We start from the raw sequence: 27,770 nt of genomic DNA on the forward strand, positions 1-27,770 counted from the left end.
TAAATGTGCTTTCTTATTCACAATTTATTCTGTACCTAAGGACAAGAGAAACCAGTCAGGAAAAAAAAAGAATAATAAAATTGGTCAGCTGGCACCAATTATTTAAAAAGTACCCCTAAAACTGTACGTAGTAGCTATTAAATTAACGTATTTCAGAATGTACCTATTGACCCATGACATAAAATGAAAATTATTTAGAAGTAAATACGTTCAATCTGAACTAAATTTACTCTTATCTGGCATCTTAGATTCCTAATAATTTTAGTAGCCCCCAAAAGGAATCCTGTAGAAAATCCAGAGAGATTTTAGTGATCCCTAGCATTTTCTGTACTAGCATTTTCTATATGTCATTCATAATGAATAAAATAATTGTTTAGTATGAAATCAGTAAGTTGAAGAATATAGAATTAAATTTGTGCATTATTTTCAAATTTTACCTGTATACCAAAAATGTAGAACCTTTAAGTTCTAATCCTATGGATTGCTGTAACTTTATATGGCTGAAATGAAGAAAAGAAAGTGTCCTCTTACATAATACTCATGGAGGTTTTTCCCATATTGTAGAACCATAAGACCCAATTCAAAGAAAATATGAAAGAAATTATTTTTAAAATGTTAAACATATAGAAGGATTTCTTTTAACAAATATAACTTTTTACAGACATTCATAGATGTGAAGAAAGCTACATGTCAGACCAAAATCACACCAACTCTTCCTGCCATCAAATCAAAGTATCAGCATTCACTTAAGGATCATTTTGGACTCATCAAAGCTTTCTGAACCTATTGTGTTAATAACTAGGCACTCCTGTATTATTTATACACAATAAATACAAACATATATAAAAGTGTGTAAAAAAAAAAAGCGATCAAGTTTGCCAATGAGGAATTTACCTTTTTTCTATTTTATAAACCTAATAGTTTTATACTTCCTATACAACTTGAATCTATTTTATTAATATTCTAGTACTAGATCCAACAGCTTAGAAACAATCTAAACCATGACCTTCATTATTTAGAAGATTGGAACAGATCTAAAAGAACATGATATATATTAACAACCCCAAATCCTAATATTGTTATTCATGTAAGGCAGCAAATATACAAAATTGACTCTTTAGTCACTCGAATACATCTAAAGTTATGAAACTACAGATAATATTCTAAAATATCACTGTCAAAGACTTGTGCTTAAATAACAAATATTAATTTAATATAACTTCAGAGGAAAAAATGTAAAGTTTCTTTTTAAACAGAAGTTAAAATAGGAAACTGCAATCTGAAAAGCTGAAGGGTGAACACAGCTTGACATTTACTTCTGAGCATCAGCCAGCTTGACGATCCATTTCCAGAGTTCTGGAGTAGGGCAGGTTTTCCAAATCAGATGCTTCCTTATTAAGTCCAAAATATAGTCATGCTAAACCAATCAATGTTTTTCATTTAAAGGATTTTTGTATAATTTTAAATTTAATTTCCATATTTTAAAAATTTGGTAGAAATTAGCATGAATTGGCTTAGATTAAAAAAAACTCGAATGACTATACTTTTCATACAAATGAGATTTACTTGAATAATCAACAAATACAAAAATCAACCAAGGAAATGAAGATGTTAACTATCTCCAAAACAGAAAATAAGCCTTGAAATATAGCATAGTGTTAGCACTTACGCATAATATTGGATATGCCAAGATTAATGTGAGAGATAAAAATTATAATGTTTATTATTTTAAAAGTTAAGCTACCTAAACATAGTCCTCAGTAACTTGCTAAGTTGAACTTTGAAATCCTCCGGCCTCAGCCTCCCAAGCCACTCTGTGTGTGTCACCATGCCCAGTACTAAAGAGTCTTTAAAAAAAAAAAAAAAAAAAAAAAAAAAAAAACTACCTTGTTTGGGGCCAGGGTTGTGGCTCAGTGACAGAGCACTTGTGTAGCATGTATGAGACACCAGGTTCGATCCTTAGCACCGCAATCAAAAATAAGCACAAAAAATAAAGGCATACTGTCCATCTACAACCACAAAATTTTTTTTTAAACTACACTTTTTTTTCTACCAAACCACATACATTGAGCTGAATTTTACTATTCAAAAACACTTATCTCTGTTAAGTTTCAACAATAAAAATATTTTTAAATAAAAAGTATTTCTCATATACGGTAGTCAACATAAAATAGTTCAAATGTTCATAATCTTGCTTAGATATTCTGACATATCATTCTTTTCTTAACAAATGAAGAATCCAATTATTGCTCAGCAGCACAGTGGATAATTATAGGGTAATGGAAAGATGACTGAACTATGATTCTGATTGCAAGTCTGCAATTGGTTAGTTAGATAATCCTGAACAAATCATTTTATCTCCCCTTGATCTTTAGATTCCAAGCAGGTATGTTGAATTTGGTATCTTTTCAAATTCTACAGGTTTTATCAGTAAGTGATCATGTAAACTACTAAGAACACCAAATTCAAGGGCTCTATTCAGTAGCATGTATTACTAGTTTTAGGACCATGAACAGGTAATTTCATTATAGTATCTTTACTTCTAAAAATAGGCATAATGTTCTAACCTTCCCGGGTACATGGCTAGGATAATATTTTTTGGAGCTACATAAGACATGTGACAGAGGTATGGCCAGCAGATGAGAGAAAAAAGAGATGTGCATCATTTCCAAGCCTAACCCATAAAACCTCCCCTGCCTATCTTCTTTTTCCCATTCACTTAGTAACCAAGTACCAAGAGGAGTTTGTAGTAAAAGGATAGAATAAAGGACTTCATGGAGCAAAATGCCCTCTTTTTTACTTCCTATCTCATGGGCCAGTGTTGAACTGTAATGTGAACAAGAAATAAACTTCCATTGTTTAACCCAATGAAATTCTGAAGCATTTATTACCATGGTTAGCCTGTACTACTTAATACTTAGTATACATTCTTTAGTATACAGAAAGAACTACTCAGATAACCCTCAAAACTTTTTATAAAAGTGGTTGGTTGAAAGAAATGGCTCCACTCTCCGGGTCTGTATTTTCAACTCATGCTGTGTCCTGGTTGGGCTCTTACCACAATGTTCTTAGCCTCTTTACAGCCTAAGACTTGGAAGGTTTGAGTTCTTCTTTCAAATAAGCCTCCCTGAGGCTCATCAGTACAATTTAGGGGTTTACATTTAATCTTAAAAGATCCCCTCCTAGTTTTCAGTTTCTCTATACACCTTTAAAAAAGAAAGATTCTTTCCAATTCTAACATTTTGATTGTCAGACCCAAGACTCACTTTGGAATCTAGTCAAGAACTCAATCTCTTTGTCAGCATTTGACTTTTTTCCTAATGAACCTTATGCTCTGAAAAATTATTTGTCATAGTCAAGGACTACACCTCAGTTTGCCTTATAGCTAGGTATAACTACTTAACTAAGTTCTGGCCAATAGCATGAGAAATGGAAATATGTTCCACTTTTAGGTCTTGCCTGAAAAGGATTAAATGTGTCCTTTTCTAAGTCTTATCCCTCCTCAATGGGCTGAGTTATATGAAAGCTGGAGTAGTTACTTAGGGGCAGTCATATATTGAGGATGGGACAGCCACCCCACCAGCCCCATACTACCCCTCTTTCCTTTGAATGTTGTGAGAGACAGTATCTTCTCTTGCCTTCAAGACACTATATTTTACAGTCTTTGAGCTCAGACTGTGCCCTAAGCAATACAGTAGGTAATGTTTGTGACTAGTGTGAAATAAAGACTGTCTTCTGACAATCTTGTCCTGAACAAATCTTTTTCCATACAGAGTTCTATCCTCTATCAGTTCTCCTTCTCCTTCTTATCCTCAACCATTCTTTTTCCCCATCCACACATTAAATCAACATTCATCAAAGTCCTTATTTTGCAAGCATTTGAGGAAAATGATTATATGTTCTTGGTATTCTGTATTTTTCCTATAATCCAAGTACAGTGCTACCAAAAATAAGCTTCAGAAAAAAAGTCAAGATAGTGAGAATTCCCTTAAAACCAGTAATCAATTACTCACATAATGGGAGTACCTTCAGTTGACAGTGTTCCTAAAATCTTTTAAAAATTTTTTATTTATTTATTTATTTTTATGTGGTGCTGAGGATCAAACTCAGTGCCTTACACATGTGAGGCAAGCGCTCTCACTGAGCTACAACCCCAGCCCTCCTAAATGTCTTTTTAATCTGTTCTCCACAGTTCCTTGTATATAGAAGATGCTTAATATGTGTCCACTGGTTATGATTCATAATAGTGACAAAATAGCCATGTTCTTTTAGAAAAAGTAAATATTAGAGAAAAAAACTATTTTAAGAACTTCCAATAGAAATGAATTTCCTAAACAAGGGTATAACTTTTAAGATAAAAGACCTAATGACAAATAATTTCAAGTTTTCCTTCAGAATTAAATATACGCTTATGAAAAACACTCAAATATAGATGTATATAGAGCATTTACTCCCCCCACCCCACTGGGGATTGAACCAAGGGACTGGTTCTAATACTGAGCTATACATTTAGCCCTTTAATTTTTTTTTAATATTTAGTTTTTAGTTTTAGGTGGACATATATATTTATTTTATTTTTATGTGGTGCTGAGGATCAAATCCAGTGCCTCATGCATGCTAGACGAGCACTCTACCATTAAGCAGCAACCCTAGCCCCTATTTTTTTTTTTTTAATCTTGGGACAGGGTCTCACTAAGTTGTAGAATCTGACCTCAAACTTGCAATTCTGCCTCAGTCACCCAAGCAGCCACTGCACCCACCTCTAGTGAAATTTTAAATACACAACACTTGACTCATAATTCCATTTCCAGGAATTGATTCCATAGAGATATTTATACATGTATCTGAAGATTGTACACTAGAAACAGTACTTATATTGCAATAACTGAAAGTGAGAAAAGGAAAAAAAGGAACATAAATGCTCATCAGTAAGACTTGTTAGTTTGGAATGAAGCACGCGCGCGCGCGCACACACACACACACACACACACACGGGAAAAAAGCAAAGGGTAGTACACTGTCAGAATCATATTCTACTATTTATACTATTTGTAGTAGCAGCATATTAAATATCTCTCTGTGTGTGTGTGTGTGTGTGTGTGTGTATATATATATATATATATATATATATATATATATATATATATATATATATAATACATATATATGTAAGTTAATGATAGTGTCTCTGGATAGAAAACTAGATGATTATAGAAAAAAATAATTGAGAGGTTACACAGTCAAATAGGTTTTTCATTTAAAACAGCACACTAAGTCCTGACTCCAAAAAAGAATATTTCCTAAGTTCTATCACAAGAATATGGGTCAATGACTTACTATGTATGGTTCAAAGTGGTGAATTTTGGAGGTTTCTTTTTTTCTTTTTTTTTTTTTTTCCAGAATTAGAATCTCTCACAGAATCTCAACTCTTATACTATATTTTGTTTGAAAAAAACCCTAAACATTCATTTCAATCTTAAATACAAAGGACAAATTTAGTAGCACTCAAGTGTTTACTAAGTATTTGTGCATGTATAGGCTATTTTTTAAATAATTAAAAATTATATAGAATAGAAAATATAATAAGCATGGAAATGTGTTAAGTAGGAAAAATCCCACAAATTTAATTACACTGTGCTAACAAGCAAGGAAAAACTAGATATGCTTATTGACAAAGACTAAATGGGAAAAAAGAAAAATAGATTTATAAGGATGTCATATTACAGTGTTAAGTTTTTATATTAATTTATCCTAATATATTAAAGTTATTCATATGTATATTATAGTTTGGATGTGAGGTGTCCCCCAAAAGCTTATGTGTGAGATAATGCAAGAAGGTTATGAGAGCCTTAATCCAATCAGTAAGATAATTCCTTGATGGGATCAACTGAGTGGAGACAAAAGGCCAGTGGGGTGTGGCTAAAGGAGGTGAGTCTGGGCAGGGGTGGAGGCATGCCTGTGGGTATGTATTTTGTATCTGAGGAGTGCAGACTCTCTCTGTCTACTTTGTGATTATCATATTGGCTGCTTCCTCCAACACACTCTTCTGCCATGATGTTCAGCCTCACCTCAAGCCCCAAGGAATGGAGCCAGCTGCCTATGGACTGAGACCTCCAAAACTGTGAGCCCCCCAAATAAACTTTTTCTTCTCTATAGTTGTTCTGGTCAGGTCTTTTAGTCACAGCCTCAAAAAAACTGACTAAACAATGCAAAACAACTGATGAAGGAAAAAGATCTAGATGTTTGATCTTACATGCCTGAGAATGTCATTTAGTGAGCATGCATGTGAATGTAAGTACATCTAGAAAGGCCTTGTCTAGTACCTGGTTACTCACTGATGCAAATACTGTCTACTCCCTTCCTGTCTTCACCCTTCATAGCTACCCTAAAGGGTACAGGTCAACATCACAGCTTGTTTTATTTAGCCTTCTATAGAGGGTTCACTGAAAGTAAATTCTGGGAGCCACTCCAGGAAATCTGTGTTTAAACAAGCATGTTCTGGACAAATCTATATTTGGCAACATTTTAAGAGTATTCAGGATTGGATAATGTGATGGGCTTCGCACTAAAATGGTCTTTTCTTTTTAATTTTTTAAACGGATCCTGGCAGGTACAGATACAGATTATATCTGGAAGACAAAAATAAACATCTGTTATAAGGTAACGACATCCAAACAAGCACTACTGACTTGGACCTTACTGTAACAAAAAAATCCTTCTGTAGAAGCACACTAAGCCCTGACTCCAAAAAAGAATATTTCCTAAGTTATATTACAAGCATACAGGTCACTGACTTAATATGTATGGTTCAAAGTGGTGAATTTTTTAGTATTTTTTTTAAATTCAGAATTAGAATCTCTCACTGAATCTCAACTCTTATACTGTATTTTGTTTGGAAAAAAAAAAAGCCTAACCATTCATTTCAATCTTAAATACAAAGACAAATTTAGTAGCACTCAAGTGTTTACGAAGTATTTTAAATTAATTAAATATGGTTTAAATTTTTTTTTTAGTTTTAGATGGACACAAAACCTTTACTTTGTTTATTTTACTTTTATGTGGTGCCAAGGATTGAACACAGTGCCTCACTCCTGAGAAACAAGTGCTCCACTGCTGAGCCACAACCCCAGCCCCTAAATATGGTTTTTATCTATTACAAAGTTATAAAATTATATATCTACTTGCTCCAATTCATAACACAACTTATGCAAAAATTAAAATAAGTAAGACCTAATGAACTTATGGGGAAAATAAAATTATTCATTTATTTAATAAATATTTGTTGAATATGTACCATGTACTATAAACTGTACCTTTGAGTTTTTTTCTCCTGACACCAAACACATGGTATCTTTCCCAACATCAATCAATTTTTCACCTCTCTGTCTATAAACTGAGAATTCAACAATTCAATTTAATTTCTGACACTATCAACCTAGAGTTGGCATTAGATATCAATAGTTAAAGGGCTTAGTCCCACAAGACCACGATCTCAGATATCAATCCCAAATTCTGGGCCATGGATACTTTTGATCAAAGAGCTAGAAGATCAGAAGATTGAATTTTCAAGACCATCCATCCCCTTATGTTCAAGAATTTGCTAGAACAGCTCACAGAACTCAGGAAAACACTTAAGTTTACTAGTTTATTATAAAGGATACAACTCAGGAAGAGCTAAATGGAAGAAATGAATATGGCAAGGCATACTGCCGCAGTCCGGCTGCAGCAAAATAACCGGGGGGTGACAAGCAACTTGTGTACATTGATACAGCAGGAGTGGGAGCCGTTTATTGTAGGACCGGAGGGGTATATATACATTACACACAGCTTATCTTAATTAACATAAACTAGATACAGCAGTCAACCAATAAGGAATCTCCACACTTAATGGCTCGCTGGCGTTACTTCACAAACCACTCCCTCTGCAAAATCCCAGGTGCCATCTTGACTTGTTTACAGACTCTAACAGCATACATGGGAGGAGGCGTGGAATTTCCATTCTGTCTCCAGCACATCACCCTCCTGTACTTTGAGATGTGTTTACCAACTGGGAAGCATTCTGGATCTGGTTGTTCAGAGTTGTCATCAAGATCACTTTCCAAGCTGGGAATGGAACCACCATTTGACCCAGCTATTCCCCTACTCGGTCTATTCCCTAAAGACCTAAAAAGAGCATGCTACAGGGACACTGCTACATCGATGTTCATAGCAGCACAATTCACAATAGCAAGACTGTGGAACCAACCTAGATGCCCTTCAATAGACGAATGGATAAAAAAAAAATGTGGCATTTATACACAATGGAGTATTACTCTGCATTAAAAAATGACAAAATCATAGAATTTGCAGGGAAATGGATGGCATTAGAGCAGATTATGCTAAGTGAAGCTAGCCAATCCCTAAAAAACAAGTGCCAAATGTCTTTTTTGATGTAAGGAGAGTAACTAAGAACAGAGTAGGGACAAAGAGCATGAGAAGAAGATTAACATTAAACAGGGATGAGAGGTGGGAGGGAAAGGGAAAGAGAAGGGAAATTGCATGGAAATGGAAGGAGACCCTCAGGGTTATACAAAAGTACATACAAGAGGAAGTGAGGGGAAAGGGAAAAATAATTCAAGGGGGAGAAATGAATGACAGTAGAGGGGGTAGAGAGAGAAGAGGGTAGGGGAGGGGAGGGGAGGGGGGATAGTAGAGGATAGGAAAGGCAGCAGAACACAACAGACACTAGTATGGCAATATGTAAATCAATGGATGTATAACTGATGTGATTCTGCAATCTGTATATGGGGTAAAAATGGGAGTTCATAACCCACTGGAATCAAAGTGTGAAATATGATATATCAAGAACTATGTAATGTTTTGAACAACCAACAATAAAAAAATTTAAAAAAAAAAAGAATGAAACCAAAAAAAAAAAAATGATCACTTTCCAGCCCCCTGGCCTCTCCTCCCCAGAGGCTACAGCTTGGTAGGTAGGCTGAAAGGTCCAATCCTCTTATCACTTGGGTTATTCTGGTGACCAGCCCAATTCTAAGGATATCCAGGGGTTCCACTTAAGTCATTTCATAAGCATAAACTCAGATATGATTGAAACACAAAACACAAAAGACATTCCTGTAACTCAGGAAATTCCAAAAGCTCTGCACCAGGAACAAGGAACAAAAACAAATATATTCCTTAAAATAACATAATACTAGATCATTATAAAATTCAAAATCCTATGAAATTTAAACAGTATGTTTAGTGTATATATATGTATGTTTATATATATATAAAAACTCTTAAAATATAAGGAATAGAAACTTCCTGATACTGATAATGGGTAGCTATATTAAAAATTGAAAAGAATAAAAGAAAAATAGTCTTAACTAGAAAGAAAAAAAGAAAAGAAACAAAACTCATATTTTTCAGTTGAAATGATTTATATACTTTGGCATGGTGATACACACTTATAATCCCAGCCATTGGGAAAAGGACTGCAAGTTCAACCCTAGCCTAGGCTGAGATAGTGAGATCCTATCTCAAAATAAAATAAAAAGGGTTGGGGATGTAGCTCAGTGGCAGAGAGTGCTTGACTAGCCTATGTGAAGCCCTGGGTTCAATTCCCAGTTTGCAAAAAAAAAAAAAAAAAATCCAAAGTAGCAAATAATTTTTAGATGTGTTAGAATATAGTACAGCTGCTAGATACAAGATTATTATACAAAAGTTAACTGTACTTCTGCATATCAACAAACAGAAAAATAAGTAATTTCAAATGGCATTTTTTAAAAAATCATGTATTGCCTAGTGCGGTAGCACACACCCATAATCCCAGTTACTTAGGAGGCTAAGGTAAGTGTTCAAGTGTTCAAGTCCAGCCTGGGCAACTTGGTGAGATCCTGTCTCAAAATAAAATATAAAGGACTAGGGATGTAGCTCAGTGGTAGAATGCTTGTCTAGCATATGCAAAACCCTGAATTCAATTGCCAGTAGCACCAAAAAATAAAGAACAACAACAAAAAACAAGTACCATTTGTTTTCTGTATGATCAAATAAATTCCAACCATATCTGACTTTCCCACAGTTAATAGTTATAAATTCTAGACAAAATACAAAAACAAACAAAACCAAAGCCCACAAAGGACTGAAGATTTTAAAAAGTGAAGAAAAACAGAATTGATTCTAGAAGAGTTAACACTTAAGAGATAGGACAGCATATGGCGAATTACCCATTTTTATGATTTATTTTGATCACAGATATTAGTAGGGCCATGAATAGGGGCTAAATTACCAGTGGAAATGCCATAGTTAGGGCCACCACAGCCACTAGAATATGTGTCCAGAAAGAACTGAGTTAGAGAGGGAGAATCTCACATTCTGTGTGTAAACTCTACCCAAATCTCTGGCTGATTCTTGTACTACATATGTGTGGGGCAGACACCAATGAAAGAAAGAAATAAAGAAAAGAAAGAAGGAAAGGAAGGAAGGAAGGAAGGTAGGAAAGAAGAAGGAGGGAGGGAGGGAGGGGAAGGAAGGAAGGAAGGAAAGAAGGAAGGAAGAGAGAGATTGAGATTTGAGTGGTTTAAGAAACAGAGTTTGTAGTCTGAATCCAACCAATTTAATAACCTATTAAAACAAACAAATCAAACACTCTTCTAGGGATTAACAGAATCCGGGATCTCCACAACATAGTATTTACAATGTCTATGATACAACCCATGATTACTAAACAAATAAAGAACCAAAAGCAAAGATCATCAGTGATGACAACTCCAAGACATCCAAATGTTAGCATTGGCAGACGAGAATTTTTAAAGCAGCTATTATCTATGCTCAGTGATTTAAGGAAAACATGCTTGTAATGAAGGAAAACATGAGATATCTCAGAGGAGAAACAAAAAATATTAAAAAGAACCAAATGGAAATTTTAGTAATCTTAATCTTCCCAAGGATTGTTAGAGGTTGCTAGTCCCATTTTTTAAATGTATACCAATAAACTCAGACTCAGAGAAATGAAGAGAGTAGCTGAATTAAAAAAAAATTGAACTTCTGTGCCCTTTGGGATCTATCTGCCCTTTCTAACCTTTACATTTGATTTAACTGGCATTAGATTCTATTTATTGTTAATTTCTGGCTAATTAATCTGCTGCAGTAAGGAATTAGGATGAGGTAGACAGGAATTGTGGAGGGTGGTAGCCTAAAGAGACTCTTAGAGAAATGTGATTATCAAAGCTTTACATTAGATGCCTATAGAACATTTTTAGAAAAATTAAGAAGTAATGAGACTTGTTTCTTCTTTTTGAAAAGACAGAAAATATTAATAGAGTTCCCATTTTGTTAATCATAACGTTTTGCTTAATTTGAATCAGATCTTTTTAAAGAAATAAATTGTGAATATAGCTTAAATTCTCCCCTACTGTCATGTATGACTAAAAACAACAAATTAAATTCTTTTTTTAAATTCTCATATCTACTTCCCAGTCTTCCCTTCTTCCTTTCCTCACAGTTACCAATGCATATCTAGGAACTAGCATTTTGTCTGGAGCTTCTGGTTTGGTTGAAAAGCTATTTTCTAACCAGGCACGATGATCCTATAATCCCAGCTGCTCAGGAGGCTGAGGCAGGAGAATTATAAGTTTGAGGCCACTCTAGGCAACTGAGTGAGACCCTGTTTTAAAAGAAAATAAAAAGGTCCGTGAAACTAGCTCAGTGGTAAAGGGCCTGCCTAACACTCATGAGGTTCTGGGTTTAATCCTCAGTACTAAAGCAAAAATTGTTTTTGTTTTTACTTAAAAAAAGGTTATCCTGGAAGTTAAACAGCCCCTTTAAAAAAACAAACAAACAAAACTATTTAAATGCCAGAACACTCAAGTCAAAAATGAAATATTTATTACACTTCTACTATAAATAGTTAAGATGTAATTTTTGAAATGTGGATGCTATTAACTGATCCCTAAATAGTATATTACAAGATTTTCAGAAGTTATAGTTCCTTAACAAAATGCAAGCCAACAACAAAATAACACTGCAAATACAGCTTAAGATGTTCTCTAAATAACAATATCATATTTTACAAAGATATTAATTTCCATTTTTTATTTCTATAAAATTTGGTTCTTTTTTAAAATTTCTTTTTAGTTATATATGACAGTACAATGTATTTTGACATATCATACATACATGGAGTATAAATTCTCATTTTTATGGTTGTACATGATGTGGAATTACACTGGTCATGTATTAATATATGAACATAGAAAAGTTATGTCCATTTCATTCTACTCTTTCCCATTCTCATCCTCCCTCCCTTCCCCCCACTCCCCAATCGCCAATCTGGTGAACCTCCACTCCTCCTCCTCCCTCCTGTTGTGAGTCAGCATCCTCATATCAGAGAGAACATTCAGTCTTTGTTTTTTAGGGATTGGCTTATTTCATTTAGCATGATAGTCTCCAGTTCCATCCATTTACCAGAAAATGCCATAATTTCATTCTTCTTTATGGGTGAGTAATATTGTGTATATGTACCACATTTTCTTTATCCATTCATCTGTTGAAGGGCACCAAGGTTGGTTCCAAAGCTTAGCTATTGTGAATTGAGCTGCTATAAACATTGATGTGGCTGCATCACTATAGTATGCTGATTTTAAGTCCTTGGGTATATACTGAGGAGTGGGATAACTGGAAAAAATGGTAGTTCCATTCTAAGTTTTCTAAGGAATCTCCATAAACTTCCTAGAGCAGTTGCACCAATTTGCAGTTCTACCAGCAATGTATCATTACACCTTTTACCGCACATCCTCTCCAACATTTATTGTTACTTTTATTCTTGATAATTGCCATTCTGACTGGAGTGAGATAAAATCTCAGTGTAGTTTTAATTTGCATTGCTGTAATTGCTAGAGATGTTGAACATTTTTTCATATATTTGTTGTTTGTATTTCTTCTGTGAAGTGTCTGTTCAGTTCCTTTGTCCATTTAATGATTGGGTTATTTGGTTTTTTTGGTGTCAAGTTTTTTGAGTTCTTTATGTATCCTGGAGATTACTGCTCTACCTGAGATGCATGTGGCAAAGACAAAATTGGGTTCTTGCTTATACAAAATAAGTGGCTTAATGTCCTCTCCCTCAAATATCAAAAAATTTTATATCATGATCAACAAAAACTTAAAAATGAGAGAACTGATGTGAAAGCTAGGGGAAAAAAGGAAAAGAAAGTGGGGGAAGATCTTATGAAAATCAAAGGGAGGTTAGTAGAATAAAGGAAAGGAACCTAGGGGAGGGAGGAAGGATCAGAAATGGAAAATACTGGGGAATAATACTGGCCAAATTACATGGTTATATGCATGTAAAAATATTTAACAACAAACCCCACCATTATGTACAAGTATAATGCACCAATAAAAATATGGAAAAAGTAAGTTGATAATATACTACAATACAAACCAACATGAATTAATTTTATTGTTGTTTGTTTTTGCTTTTTTTGTACGAGGGTTTGAATGCAGGGTCTTGCACATACTAAGTACACATTTTAACACTGAACTACAGCCACAGTCCTGAATCTATTTTCATAATTTGCATGCCTTGAAAAAAAATCTCTGCTTCATAAGAAGCTACTGTGAATTCAGGCATATTTCAAGTATTGGGTTTTTAACATTAAATTATATTTCCCAAATATTTTATAAGGAAAAATTTGAATATTATCAAGTATTTTTTGCCATTAATTCATACATAAGAACAAAACAGTACCCATTAGGATTTATCCATATAGCCTGTACAATATCAATTTTAGACAGGGCTTTCTGTATACTTTTGGGGTTTTTTTTTTTTTTTGTAAGTTGGGCTTATTGAGGTAAAATTTACATTTACATAATTAATAGTAAATATCACCCTTTTAAGTGTTCAGTTCAGTAAATACTAACAATTATGTATAGTTGTCTACCAACAATAAAGATACCTATAGTTCGAAATATTGTATTGTATACTTGAAAATATGTTAATAGGGTGGATCTCATGCTAAATGTTTTCACCACAACAAAATAAAATTTTAAAAATATATAGTCTTGCTGGGCATGGTGGTGCATGCCTATGGCATGGGATGCTGAGGTAGGAGTTTCATGAGTTCAAAGTCAGCCTCAGCAACTTAGCAATGTCCTAAGCAACTCAGCAAGACCCTGTCTCTAAATAAAGTTCAAAAAAGGGCTGGGGATATGGCTCAGTGGATAAGTGCCACTAAATTCAATCCCCAGTACCAATAATAATAATAATAATAATAATAATAATAATAATAATAAATATCTACACTACACTTTTCACTGAAGAGTGTTCCAGTTTATTTAAACATTTCCTTACAGGTACATATTATAGTTTGGATCTTGAATGTCTCCCAAAAGGCTTGGTCCCAGGAAAACGCTATTGTGAAGATGCAGAAACTTTAAGAGGTAGGCCTTCTAGGGAGGTCCTTAGGTCATTAGGGTTGTGCTGTGGAGGGGAATGTGAGACTCTGGCATCTTCTCTCTCTTTTGCTTCCTGTGCATGAGGTGAGTGGTTTTGCTCTGTCACATGCTCCTGCCATCACAGGTTGCCTTGCCCCAAGTCCAAAGCAATGGAGCCAATGGATCGTGGACTATAACCTCCAAAACTCATTGTAAGTGGATTATATCAGACATTTTGTGTGATAGGAAGCTAACAATCACAGTGGGCATTCATCTTTCTCTAATTTTTATTTGCATAAGTAATTAAATATTTCAAAGAGAAAATGATGTGAGAAAATTCTAAAGCAGAAACAAAACAAAACTACTATTTATGTTAAAGGGATTCTCCAACAAGATAGGTTCTGTTTAGCTGAAAACCAAAATTCCTTTGTATCCAAGAGAATATATTTCATCTACAGTGTTATAGGTTTCATACTCTTTCTGCCATTAAATATGACCATTTCCATATTTTAGTGAGATATAGTGCTCATTCAATTGTTTTGTGTAGAAGATCCTATGCAGAATTGGTGACATTATCCCACTAAGCATCTCCCTGCCTCTTCTCCACCTGCATAAATCATTTTCTCCATTAACTCCCAACACCAGAGGGCAGCAGCCTCAGTAGTAATTAGCAGTAATGAAGAAAGCAATTCACTAAAGAAAAATATACTCCTTTAGTAAAACCTGCACTAAATTACTAGTCAACCTTTTATTGTGGGGAAATATTTCTATAAAACAGAACAAATGTGTAAATTAGGTAAAAATAATTAAACAAGTCAATCATGATGTCTCTGCAAAAAGACAGATGGAAAAAAATCTAATTTTTATCCAAGAAGGAACCATGAAAATCTGAACTAATGGAATATAGTAGTATTTATATTCTTTTGTTAATTCAATATACTTTACAAGTAAAATTAGGAGGAACCAAATGATGATAAATGTCTTTTTATTAGATTCTCCATATTATTTTAAAAAATAAGAGACTGGGAAAATAATTCTAGACCAAAGATATAAACAAATAGGCTTTCTAATGGCCTTGTAGGAGACTTGAAGGAACTAAACAAAAATCCTTTCTGAAAGAAAGAAATAAGACAGAGACTGTCCTCAAAGGAGAAGTCTACCTATTTTGAAAATTTTCTAGAAAGAAAGTACTTTCACATATGAATCTCTCCCCTTTCAAATATAAATATAAATACACATATATATCTATACATACATACACTATTTTAGAACAGTTTTAAATAAATAAATATACTATTTTTAGAACAGTTTTAGGTTTACTAAGAACTGAATACAGGGTACTCTCACATACACATCCCCCTTTCAGTTTCTTCTATTAACATTGTATAGTGGTACATTTCATATACTTAAGCCAATGCTGATACATTATTAGTAAAATACACAGACTACATTATGGCTCAATTTTCCTATATTAAAGTTCTAAGGTTTTAGATGAATTATAAGGACATGTATCATTATTGTATCATACAGAATAGCTTTGCTGCTATAAAATCACAGGTGTTACACTTATTTCTCCTTCCTTTCTGCTTCTCCAGGTCTCTGGTAACTACTGATCATTTTACTGTCTCTGTAGTTTTGCCAAAATTTTTCGGAATGACATGTAATTGAAATCATATAGTAGGTAGCTTTTTCACACCCATTTCTTTCAGTCAGCAATCTGCATTTAATGTTTCTCCGTGTCTTTTTATGGCCTTATAGCCTATTTCTTTTTAATCACTGAATAATATTCCATTGTGTAGATATACCAGTTTGTGTATTCCTTCACATAGTGAAGGACAGTTTAACTGCCTCCAATTTTGAAAACTAAAAGAGTCTTAGTTCAAAATGAAAGACATAAACACTTGTCTCCTCTCCCTCTTGAGAACTTATTACAATGCAACGAGAAAAGAAAAGAGTCAGTGCATATAGAGAAGCAGATGTAATTTCAACAAATATTTGAATGACACACAGTCTGATGATTCAAATCACAATTACAAAGCACAATAAGTCAAAACACCAAACAGGCTGATGATTACATCTACATTTTGATCTAAATCAAATCTTATTGATGGGCATGATAGCACACACCTGTAATCCCAGCAGCTTGGGAGGTTGAAGCAGGAAGATTTTGAGTTCAAAGCCAGCCTCAGAAAATTAGTGAGGCTCTAGGTACCTTAGCAAGACCTTAGCTAAGTGGTTAAGCACCCCCTGGGTTCAATCTGTGGTATATATTTTAAAAATTAAAACTTATCTATAACATGGATGAACCATGAGGACATTATGACAAGTGAAATAAACCAGTCACAAAAAGACAAAATACTGTCCAATTGTTTCTATTTATATGAGGTACCTAGAGTAATCAAATTTGTAGAAACAGAAAGTAGAATGGTGGTTGCTAGGGGAAAAGGACGGAGGAAAACAGGAAGTTGTTCAGTTCAGCAAGATTAAAAATAATTCTGAAGATTTGTAACACAACAATGTGTATACACTTAAAAAAAAACTATTGAACTGTACACTTAAAAATGGTCAAGATGGCAACTTTTGTGTTATGTGTTTTCTACCATAACTGAACTGTGTGCTTTGTCTTCTTTTTGATCCTTAAAATACTTTAATCACTAGGTGTTATGATTTGGATCTTGAATGTTCCCCAAAGGTTCATGTGTTGAAGGCTTGGTTCCCAATGCAGAAATGTGCAGAAGCATGACTTTGGGGGAAGTGATGGGATCATGAGGGGCTCTAACCTAATCAGTGGATTTGATGGATTAATAATTTGAATTGATTACTGAGAGGAGGGTGAAACTGTAGGCAGATGAACCATAGTTGGAGAAAATAGGTCACTGAGACATGCCCTTAGGAACTATAATTTGTCCCTTCTTCCTGGCTGCCATGCACTGAGCAGCTTCTTTCCAAAATCCCTTTTGCCATGATATTCTGTCTCACCTCAGGCCCAAAGCAATGGCGCCAGCTAACTACGGACTTTCAAACCATAAACCAAAATAAACCTTTCCTCCATTAAATCGTTCACATCAGGTACTTTGGTCACAGGGATAGAAAGGTGACTAATACACTAAGTTAAAACTATCTAAGTATTCTTCACTTTAGATCCCACAATGGATTCAGATTAAGCTTTCTTCTCTTAACTTTCATTTTGTGTCACCTATGAGTTTTAAAATTAAATGTATTTTTTTCTTAAGGTCCATTAATTAAATATTCAAAATCATGCCCTGTTTTAGTTTGCTTCATTTTCAGCTTGTTCAAGTCTGTCCTTTCTTTTTTCCTCCAGTGATGCTGGGGATTGAACCCAGGGCAAGTGCTCTGCCTCTAAGCTATACCTCAGCTCTCTTTCCTCTCTTCTTGCTTATTCAGGCCTGCCCTCCCTGCCTTGTTCCCTCCCTCCCTCCCTCCCTCCCTTCCAAGACTGACTGCTTTTCTTTGATATTGCTGTTGACAGAAAAATGCCATCTTCACCATAACACCACAGCTTTCAATTTTTTTACTAATAGGACATAGATATTGCATTCTTTTTTGAGATATATTTTTTGAAGCCCAATGTGGATCTAGTGCACTATTATCAATTAGAATATTTACATTAGGCTCCTGGAGTAGTTATTCCATATCAGACTCCTCTCATATTTCCTACTTCCTTTTAGCATGTTTTTCCAACTCCAACTTTTTAAAAAATATTTTTTAGTTGTCAATAGATTTTTTTTTTAACTTTATTTGTTTATATGTGGTGCTGAGGATTGAACCCAGGGCCTCACACATGCCAGGGAAGCGCTCTACCACTGAGTCACAACCCCAGCCCCCCAACTCTAATTTTTATATTTTTTATTATATTTGGCAGAAGGTGGAGGTGGAATCACTCTATATTCCTAGAGCTCATTAATTTCCTAGAGCTCATTCTTGTTTTCTGTTTCTTTTTCATAGTATCTTTCTTTGATGAAAATAATTTTAATTTTAAAAAATATTTATTATTAAGCTTCAGGTGGACACAATATCTTTATTTTACATTTATGTGGTGCTGAGGATCGAACCCAGTGCCTCATGCATGCTAGGTGAGCACTCTACCACTGAGCCACAATCTCAGCCCCTACTTTAATTTAATTAGAGAAATTTAAGATCTTTTGTTCTCTGTTTTATCTCTTTGTGTATATGTTTACTGCTTTATTTTATTTTTCATGTAAACTGTTTTCTTCATATAGCTTTTTAAAAAATTGTTTTAGGTGTAAATGGACACAATGCCTTTATTTTATTTATTTATTTTTATGTGGTGCTGAGGATTGAACTCAGTATCTCACACATGCTAGGCAAGCGCTCTACCACTGAGTCACAACCCCAGCCCTCTTCATATAGCTTGATCCTTAGTTACTGACATCCACAGACTTTTTCAGGAAGCCAATATGGGTTTTCTCTATTTTTGTACATAGAATATATTTTCTGCCAGTATTCTCTAAAACAGAATGGCCAATTGGAAGGTCTGTGTTTATGAGTTATTGTCCTGCAGAATTCTTTATTATTTAAACTTGCAAAGAAATAAGTAAAAGACTAATAGCATAACTATCAAAATTTAGGAAGTGCTATAGTTTGGATGTGGTTTGTCCCCCAACAGTTCATGTGTTAAAGGGTTGGTCCTCAGTGTGGAGGTGTTGAGGTTCTGGAAGCTTTAAGAGGTGGGGCCTAGTGAAGGGTAACTGGGTCACTGTAGGCACTGCCTTGGGAAGGAAATGCTAGTTTTGTGGAGTGAGTTCCCACACATTTGAGTTGTTAATAAAAACAAACAAACAAAAAAAAAAAAAATGAAGGCTGGCCCCTCGCAGGTCTCTGGCGTTCTATCTTACCATGTGATCCCTCTTACTTATGCTCCTACTATGAGGCCATCAGCCATGAGGCCCTACCTAGAGAGAAAACAATGGCACTACCGGGTCTTGTGTTTTTTTTCGTCCAAAATGGTGAGCTAAATAAACCTCTTCTCTTTATGCATTACCCAATCTCAGGTATTATTATAGCAATGTAATGTGAACTAATGAAGGAGACACAGAGAATACTGTGAGCGAGCTCCCATGTTCTTATAGCATAGGCATATATTTGACATACTTTCTAAAATTTTTTTTAAATCAAGAAATAATGGCACCGGCATATTATTTTGTCTGTTCATGGTAATGCAAAAATAACTAAAAAATCATTAAAAATGGCATTTAAGGAGCAAACTAAGGAAGAGAAGAGACAATTAAGAGCATTACTTTCCATGATAATCCCTTCTGTACTATCTTTAAAAAACTGTAAGTATGTATTTATCCAAAATAAGTACAAATAAGTTGAAAATTAAGCGGAATAAAGGAAATTTGGAAATAAAAAATTAATGTTAATTCTAAAAAGAAAAAAATTCAAGCACTTATTTGTATGTACTAAATTTCTTGGACAAAGGGAGAATATTGTTGCTAAGGAGACCAAAGCAACTGTTGAGCAGCTCTTCACAACAACAAAATCCAAAACAGTTTATTCTACAGTATCTTATATCCTCTAGCTTTACAAAAGCCAATAAAATGATTTAATGAGGTCCTTGAAACTCGGTTATGATATCACTAACATTTACTGAATATTCAATTTATAAAGTCTATTACAGTGATAAGAAGACTAAAGTAAAAAGTCACATGACAGGTTCTAGTTCCAAATCTTCCACTTAAAGGTCATTTCTTCTTGAGTAAATCATTTTCCTTTTCTGAACCTATTTCTTTACTTGTAAAAATGAGGATAACTACCACATTCCTACCATATAGGGTTGCTGTATCAAATGAGATTTAGATCACTGTACAAAGATTGAAACAAGTAAATTCTAGGAAGAAGCACAAACATTTCCCAAAGTTCATAAGGCCAATATGTATTCTATACTCTTCATTGAGTGCTAAATTGAGTAAAGTATTAGAAAAATGTGAACAAAAAGGCTATATAAACTAGTATTATAAAATTGTATTGAAATAGTAGAAAATTCAGTTCAGGTTCCACAAAGGATGATTTCTATAACTTTCTTGGGTCTCTATACAATAAAATTGAACTAGACCCACTTTGCAGAGGTGCTTCATAGGTCTATTTTCCATTATACAATAATGATTTAAAAGGGAATTCATCCTCTTTTTACCTGGGCTACAGTTTGGCTGAAAAACTTTCTATTGTTAGATGTTTGAAAATCATTGGCTTGTACCAAAGTCTTTTGTTTTCAAGCTTTTGATAAGCTTAACCTATCTTCAACTGTGAAGTCAACTCTTTCTCAATGCAGACCTACTTTCTTCAGACCAGTACTCTACTCACTATTTCTTAAAATTCAACAGTCATTTTCTGCCTCCACATTGTTGTCAATATATAGGAAGTTCAACACCTTTGTTGTTGCTACTACAGCTGGATGAGCAGCTCTGCCCAGTGTCTTAGTCCATTCCCTACCCATCTACCCACCCAAGCTTTGACAGTGCTTAATATACAGCATATAAAACCACTATTAGTTAAAATTCATGATGGATCAGAAACAGGAGAGTTATCATGTTAAAGAAAACCTGGTTTCTAGGTAAGAATGGCATGCCTGTAATTTGACAATACATGAAAGCACTGAAGAAAGAAGTGGGGAGGAGATAGAAGCTTTAGCCCTAGAACACAAGAGGGAGAGTACTCTGGTGGAAGAGTTATCTGTGCACTGCCTGGAGGAAGAACACCTTGATCCATGGACTTATTGGGTTCTAGTGGTAGGGTTCTCCCATCGTGAAGATGGATGCATTTACTTGTTATAGGCTGATGCTGTTAATTTTTTACATCATATATCTGACCTCCTGTTATTTGGTTTCACAATCACCAAAAACCTTCTTTTTTCTTTTACTTCCCTTTGGATCTATAAAATGCCCTAGCTAGAAACAAATCCACTTAGCTATTAGATCTGTACCATAAATTAATTAAAAGGCATTCTTAAATAGAACATCAGTTTCTGTGACTTTGAGTATGATGAGTCCATACTGAGACAGGGTATGCTTAACATATTGGACTGAAGGCCTGGGAACTGGGAGGTAAGACCTTAGACTGGTAAATGTACTAACAAAAAGTTACCCCATGAGAACTACATGGGAAACCCTACATTGCCCCCAATAAACCCTGTCTTTTTGCACTATTTTTAAAACTTACATACACTTTATTTGTTCAAAGCCACTAAACACATACTAAAGCCCTGCTATGATCTGTTCTTCACACTTTTCCAAAAATCTATGTACCCTGAGCTATAACAGAAACAAATGTGCTAACTACGCGCATTAAAGTTCCAATCTCTCTGCTTGTCATAGTCCTCTCTACCTTAACAAGTCTAAATCTTAACTAATTCTGAAAGCTCAACACAAGTAACTTTCTTTCATGAAGATATTTTAAAGTACCACCAAGGCTAAAATTAGTAATTTTGGTGGCCAAGGTAAATAGCAAATTGCCCTCAGATCAGTTTATAACTTATCACATACCATTATAGTCATTAACAATCAGCACTATTTGGTAGGTTCCTTTTTTAACAAAATAGGTATTAATCAGGTGTTAAATTCATTTTCCCTATATTAAAAGACTATGTGTGCTATCAACAATTAATGGAATAAATGTTAAAAATCTGATTTATTATTTTACATTTCTGTCCTCTAAATTTCAGTGCTCTGGGACTTAACCTAGCTTACTTACAATATCCATCTACAGTATATACATTTTTGTTTCCCAATTAAAATATTTTCTCCATTAAAAAAGGGATCATGATCACACATATAATGATAAATGAAGGGCCTTCTAATACTATATGGATACTCTTAAGAATTATTTCATATGAATATAAAGAAGTTAAGAGGCCTCCTATCTCATTCATAGCAGTTTTTCCAAAATAATTTGGTGTTTCAAAAAACAAAAGATATTGGGCTGGGGATGTGGCTCAAGCGGTAGCGCGCTCGCCTGGCATGCGTGTGGCCCGGGTTCGATCCTCAGCACCACATACAAACAAAGATGTTGTGTCGGCCAAAAACTAAAAAAATAAAATAAAATAAATATTAAAAAATTCTCTCTCTCTCTCTCTCTCTCTCACTCTCTATTAAAAAAAAAAGATAATAATGTGGTTGGATTCTTCAGGATCACGAATCATTTGGTTTATCATTTGGTTTTACCATAGCTTCCAAGTGATAGGAGGTACCATATCTGAAAATGTATGTTTGTGTTTGTTGTAATTTTTTCCCATTTTGTGAACAAAGAACATTTATAAAAATTTTAAATTAAAAAAATGAATCATGAAGATATTTATTATTTCTATTAAATAATTAATAAAAGTATTTAAATCTATTCTTGCTAAGGGCAATTATTATTTGCTCCCTGCATTATATTTGTTAGCCTTTCTTTCATCTTTCCTTCTATATTCTCTGAAGGTCTGATTCATGTCTGTCTAATCTTTCTATCTCCTATAGGTTTTCAGTCAGTTCCTTTTATGTAGAGGGCACTTTCAAATAAATTAAGACTTTCTATTCCACTTTCAATGAAAGCATTCCTTGTTCTTTTTATATGTATTCTATCTTCTTATAAAGTATCCTTGACCATCCCAATCCACAGTTCACTCCCACTTTTGAATTTCTATGAAAACTAGATATCTGTAAACTATTTAATTGCCACCAAAATTATTCTAGTTTTGTGTTATTATGTACAATTTATAGTTTTTAAATATTTCAACATATCTCCACAGTATCTAGGCATAGCATGGGCAATTAATGAATGTTAATCATTCAACCAGTCTTTTACAAATTAATCAGGACATTGATTAGGGAAAATATAGTCAAAATAGGTACCAAAAGACAAAGCCTTGCTACTCTAAATGTGGTCCACAAATCAGCATCACTGGTATTACCTGGAGGCTCACTCTGAGGCAGCCTCACAGACTCCACCCCTGATCTCTGAATCAGAACCTGCATTTAAAGACCTTGAAGATGATCTATAAGCAATTTACATTTGAGAAGCACTGGTTTAGACTCCAGAAAAATCAGAATGGCCAAGATGCACATGACCACTTAATGCCCAATACCTCATCATAATAGCTTATCTGCTGGTTATCCCTATCCGCTGACAGCTTATTGAAGACAGGAAGCCTTTCTATATTCCTCACCACTAGTATTTCTTGGCCCTAATAGGGCCTAGAACTTGGATTTGATGATTCAAATGCTCAGGGTTTTTGTTTGTTTGTTTTTACTGAATGAATGATTGAACAAGGTAAAAATAAACTTTTTTCAGAAATCTTGTCCTTTAGAAATTCTTTTGTACAACATGATTTCACATACTGCCATGCAAATCCCCTAATTCAGTATTATTAATTCAATTTTAAATGTGTTGCCTTCTCTGCTTCAACAAATGTATTTTTTTATGCACCTGACAAAGCAAAAGCTTGGTTTATCATCCTCCCTTACAGTCTCCAATGGCTTCTATTACAAGTGAGACAGCTGTATTTTTTATTTCTGCGTTCATGAATCCATTCCATATGCCTGCACAAGAAGAGGGGGAGAGCAGAGGAGGGGGTAAACCAAAAACAATTTCATATCAGGAATATCATATGAAACCTAGAAAACACCATATTTTGAACAGGATACTTCCAGAAAACAAAGGCCAGCAAGGGAAAGAAATAAGAGTTAAGAGAATCTTTTCTTTTACCAAGAGCAAAAGGTGATACGATAGAATACAAGGGAGTGTATAAAGACCAGCGACTAGCTAGTGACAGAAGATGGAAACACACTAGACCAGCACTAAAGCGGAGAGAGGTTGGAAACCTCCAGGGATGCCTGAAACCACTTGCAGGTTTGCAAAGAAGGAAGTTAAGAGAGAAACGAGGAAAGAAATAGCTCTGTGAAGGATATAACTTACGATGATGATTATTTTTGAGAATGAGAGATGACACGCACTGAAGGGAGGAAAACGAGGGGTTTGCAATTTAGCGCACCGCAAAAGGAAGCGACTGCGGATGCCCCCGACCAGCCCAGACCACCCGAGGAAGGCAGCCGAAGCTTAAGTGGGTGGCAACGCCCGGCTCCCTGGGCCATCTCCTCGGAAGCCTGTGGAGCCCTGGATGGCACTGGAAAGGGCGGACTGTGCGTGGGAGGGTGTGCAGGAAGAGGGGTTGGATGACGGTTGAGCAGGTACCTACCTTGTCCCAACGGAGCCACTGCGCGATAGCCGTGTCTAGCTGAGGGTCGCCGGTGCGGTAGGGGGCGTGGAGCAGGTTGGAGTTCAGGTCTCCCTCTGCGTTTTCAGCCATGTCAGCGAGACGTGGATATGCGGGCCTGAGCGGCCGGCCAAGACACCCAACTGGGAACCTGGATGTGCTCACCAGGGTCCGGACTCCCCCTCCTCACTGAAGGGCATCGGAGACCAGCTGCAGCGTGTTAGTGCCACCTCCTGTCGTAGCTCTAGAGAACCGAGAGAGAGGGCGGATACCGCCGCCCGCGCCCTGGCTGACCAGGTCCGGGTCTCTGGGTGATCTGACTGAGGCGGGCGTGCGCCGAGAAAACAACAACAGTCCCAGATGTCTGGGTCGTGGCCGCAGCCGCCGCCGCCGCCGCCGCCGCCGCCGCCGCCGCCGCCGCCGCCGCCCTCGCCGCCTCAGGCCCCGCCCCCGCGCCGTCCGCCCCGCCCCTTCCCGCTCCCGCTGATTTGAGTCCCCGAGGCAGAGGCGCGAGCCCCGGAGCGCGTCCTCGACGTCTCCGCAGCCGGGCGAATTTACTGTCCGCTGGGGTAGCGAGGAAAGGGTGCACGGCTCTATTTTTAAACTTGCCTTTCGCCAGGAGTCTTATCCTGGCTACCATCCCCACAGTCCTATGCGTTTCCTTTGTTCTATGTGCTGTCAAGTACCCCCCCCCCCCGAAGTAGCCCGCCTCAGCGATTTCTTTCTGGTGCCCCCCGCAACACCCGCTTCCAGGTTTGTCTGGGGTACGCGCCTGGTGGGGCGGCGCGGGCTGCCCCGCGCGGCTTCACGGGAGAGGTAGTTTTTCCTTTCCGGCGCTCTGCGAAGACCGCCAGACAGCTCGCAGGAGCCCGCGCTCTCCCTTTCCGCAGAGGAAAAAACTCTGCCTGGAGTCTGTGCCCTGTCAACATGCCCTGTGCCTGTTATGGTTTGTGGCGTTAAGTTAAACAAGGAGTGGCATAGTAAGGCAGCAACGAGTGTCCATTTATCCATTTATTGAGGCGCGTTCTGCCCCTCCAGCCATCCTGTGAGGTAGGTGGGCGTGATCCATCCCCGTGTACACACAAAGAGGAAACTGAGAGGTGAAAGGAATTTTCTAAGAAGCAGTGTTTTGTTCAGCTGCCCCAATGGGCTCGGAGATAGGGAGAACAAGATGACTGCAAAATAGATAAGGAAGTTGTTAAGCGGGAAAATGACTGGGAAATAGATAAAGAAGCTGTTAACCGCGATGTAAGAATGTATAAGTCATGGTAACACTGGGCAGTGGCACTGGGAATGGGTGGTGGGGGGGAATTTGTTCTCCAGAATGGAAATAATCTTTGATTTCCTCTCACCTTCAACGGATGTGCACCTGTCAAGTTATATAACTTGAGGTCTTGAATGTGCACTGTCAAGTCATATAACTTGAGAAAGTGCTGTGTTACCTGTCAAGTTCAGCCCAGCTGCTCCCGAGTTTCTTGGTGTGGCCTTCTTACAAAAGCTATGATTTTGATCAAGTATATTACAACTCTCCCTAGTCAGCTTTTTGTAAGGAGAGTATAATAATATTTACAGCACAGCTGCACAGAAACATGATAAGTGGTTTTAGAATGTTTTGAGGTTCTCAGATGAAAGACAAAATAAATTCAAAGCATTACTTCCTTTCCTTTAAACTTCTGTTTACCATAATAAAATCCAAACTACCAAAGCACAAAAAGGATTGTGGTACCAGTTCCTAAAAAATGTTGTGCCATAGTTGGGAGTTAGAGTTTTGCTAAGCAATTGAATGTTTCTTTTATGGAGTCAGCAGGTTCTTTTAATCACACAGAGCCTGGAAAACAACCATGTGTCTGAGAAAGAAATTGATCTTCCATCATCATCATGATTATTGTCCATGACAAATATTAAAAATTTACTCAATACTAAGAAGTATGCTAGGATCTGAGGCTACAAGAATGTGTATAATTGTTTATTTCAAGAAGTAAAATCTGTCTAGAGAGATAGGATATATGCAAGAAAGTATAGCTAATGATAAATAGCAAATAGTTGTTGCAAACAACTGGTAATTTAAGTTTGAGGTGACCAGTAAAAGCATCAAATTACACTCAACTTTCAGGAACAGAAAATAAACAAGTCAAGGGAAAAGGCAGAGGCCATTTCAAATGCAAAGACCAGTATCTCTCAAATCTCCCTAGGAGATTGTTTAAAATGTACTGTATATTCATGGATAATGCCCCCACAGATTCTGATTCAGTGTATTTGGATAGGGCCTAAGTGCCTATATAAAAATGTCTATTGATTATGAGGTGGCCATAATCTTGCTGCTCAAAGTGCAATGATAGGGCCAGTGTATTGGTATCTTCTGGGAGTTTATTAAGAAATACAGACTTTCAGACCTTAAACCAGTTCTACTGAATCAGAGTCTACAATTTTACAAGATCCAATGATGATTTATATTTAAATTTTAGAAGTAGTAGCTTTTATAAGACAATTCTTATTCAATCCTGCAATATACAACCAGATCAACAGAATATTTAAGAAATGGAATCACGTGGGGCAGATGTAGAAAATAGGAGAAATACAAGCTTTAATTTGATACCAGAGTCAGCTAACCTTCACTTTTATCAGTAAGATCATTACAGACATTAACTGGTTACCAGAAATCTTGTCCAGCAGATTAAACTTACTGCTTAGGCATTGATGAGTAACCCAGGCCATTGATGGGTAACCCAAAACTCATCAAATCTAGGAACAATGTCAAAGTGTTTCCAGAAGGGGGAGTATAGTAGTTTCTCTAATCTGGAAAAGTTCAGAAACTTTCATTTCTGTTGGAATTTGCCTTTGGCATCATGTATTTTTATTTCCTAAGTCTGTCAACCCTAACTATGGTTATGAAAGAGAATATTCCCCTTGGTTCTCAGAACAGAAATATCTTCTGAAGAATGCATTGTTAGGCAATATCATCATTGTGTGAAAATCAAAGGCTACAACATCACTGTGTGATAAAATCTTAAGGGACTACCATCGTATGTGCAATATACCTTTGATTCAAACATTGTTATATAATGCATGATTGTATAATTAATAAGTATGTAATACATATAACATTATCATATATAGTTATGATATT

General features: G+C 35.9%; 1 protein-coding gene across 1 annotated transcript in view; it reads right to left on the reverse strand.

Annotated features, from left to right (window-relative positions):
* Positions 1–25,040, reverse strand: part of Pgm2l1 (phosphoglucomutase 2 like 1) — a 61,566-nt gene extending 36,526 nt beyond the window's left edge. Inside the window, exon 1 of the mRNA XM_046441956.2 lies at positions 24,626–25,040. Coding sequence (XP_046297912.1) covers positions 24,626–24,736 — 111 coding nt within the window. The 5' untranslated portion in view covers positions 24,737–25,040. The remainder of the gene's footprint in view (positions 1–24,625) is intronic.
* Between the last annotated feature and the right edge of the window lie 2,730 nt (positions 25,041–27,770).

Source organism: Marmota monax, unplaced genomic scaffold, assembly GCF_021218885.2.
Source record: "Marmota monax isolate L192 unplaced genomic scaffold, Marmota_monax_Labrador192_F-V1.1 WCK01_AAM20220418_F8-fsc00068, whole genome shotgun sequence".
In the NCBI taxonomy this organism is placed as follows: Eukaryota; Metazoa; Chordata; class Mammalia; order Rodentia; family Sciuridae; genus Marmota; species Marmota monax.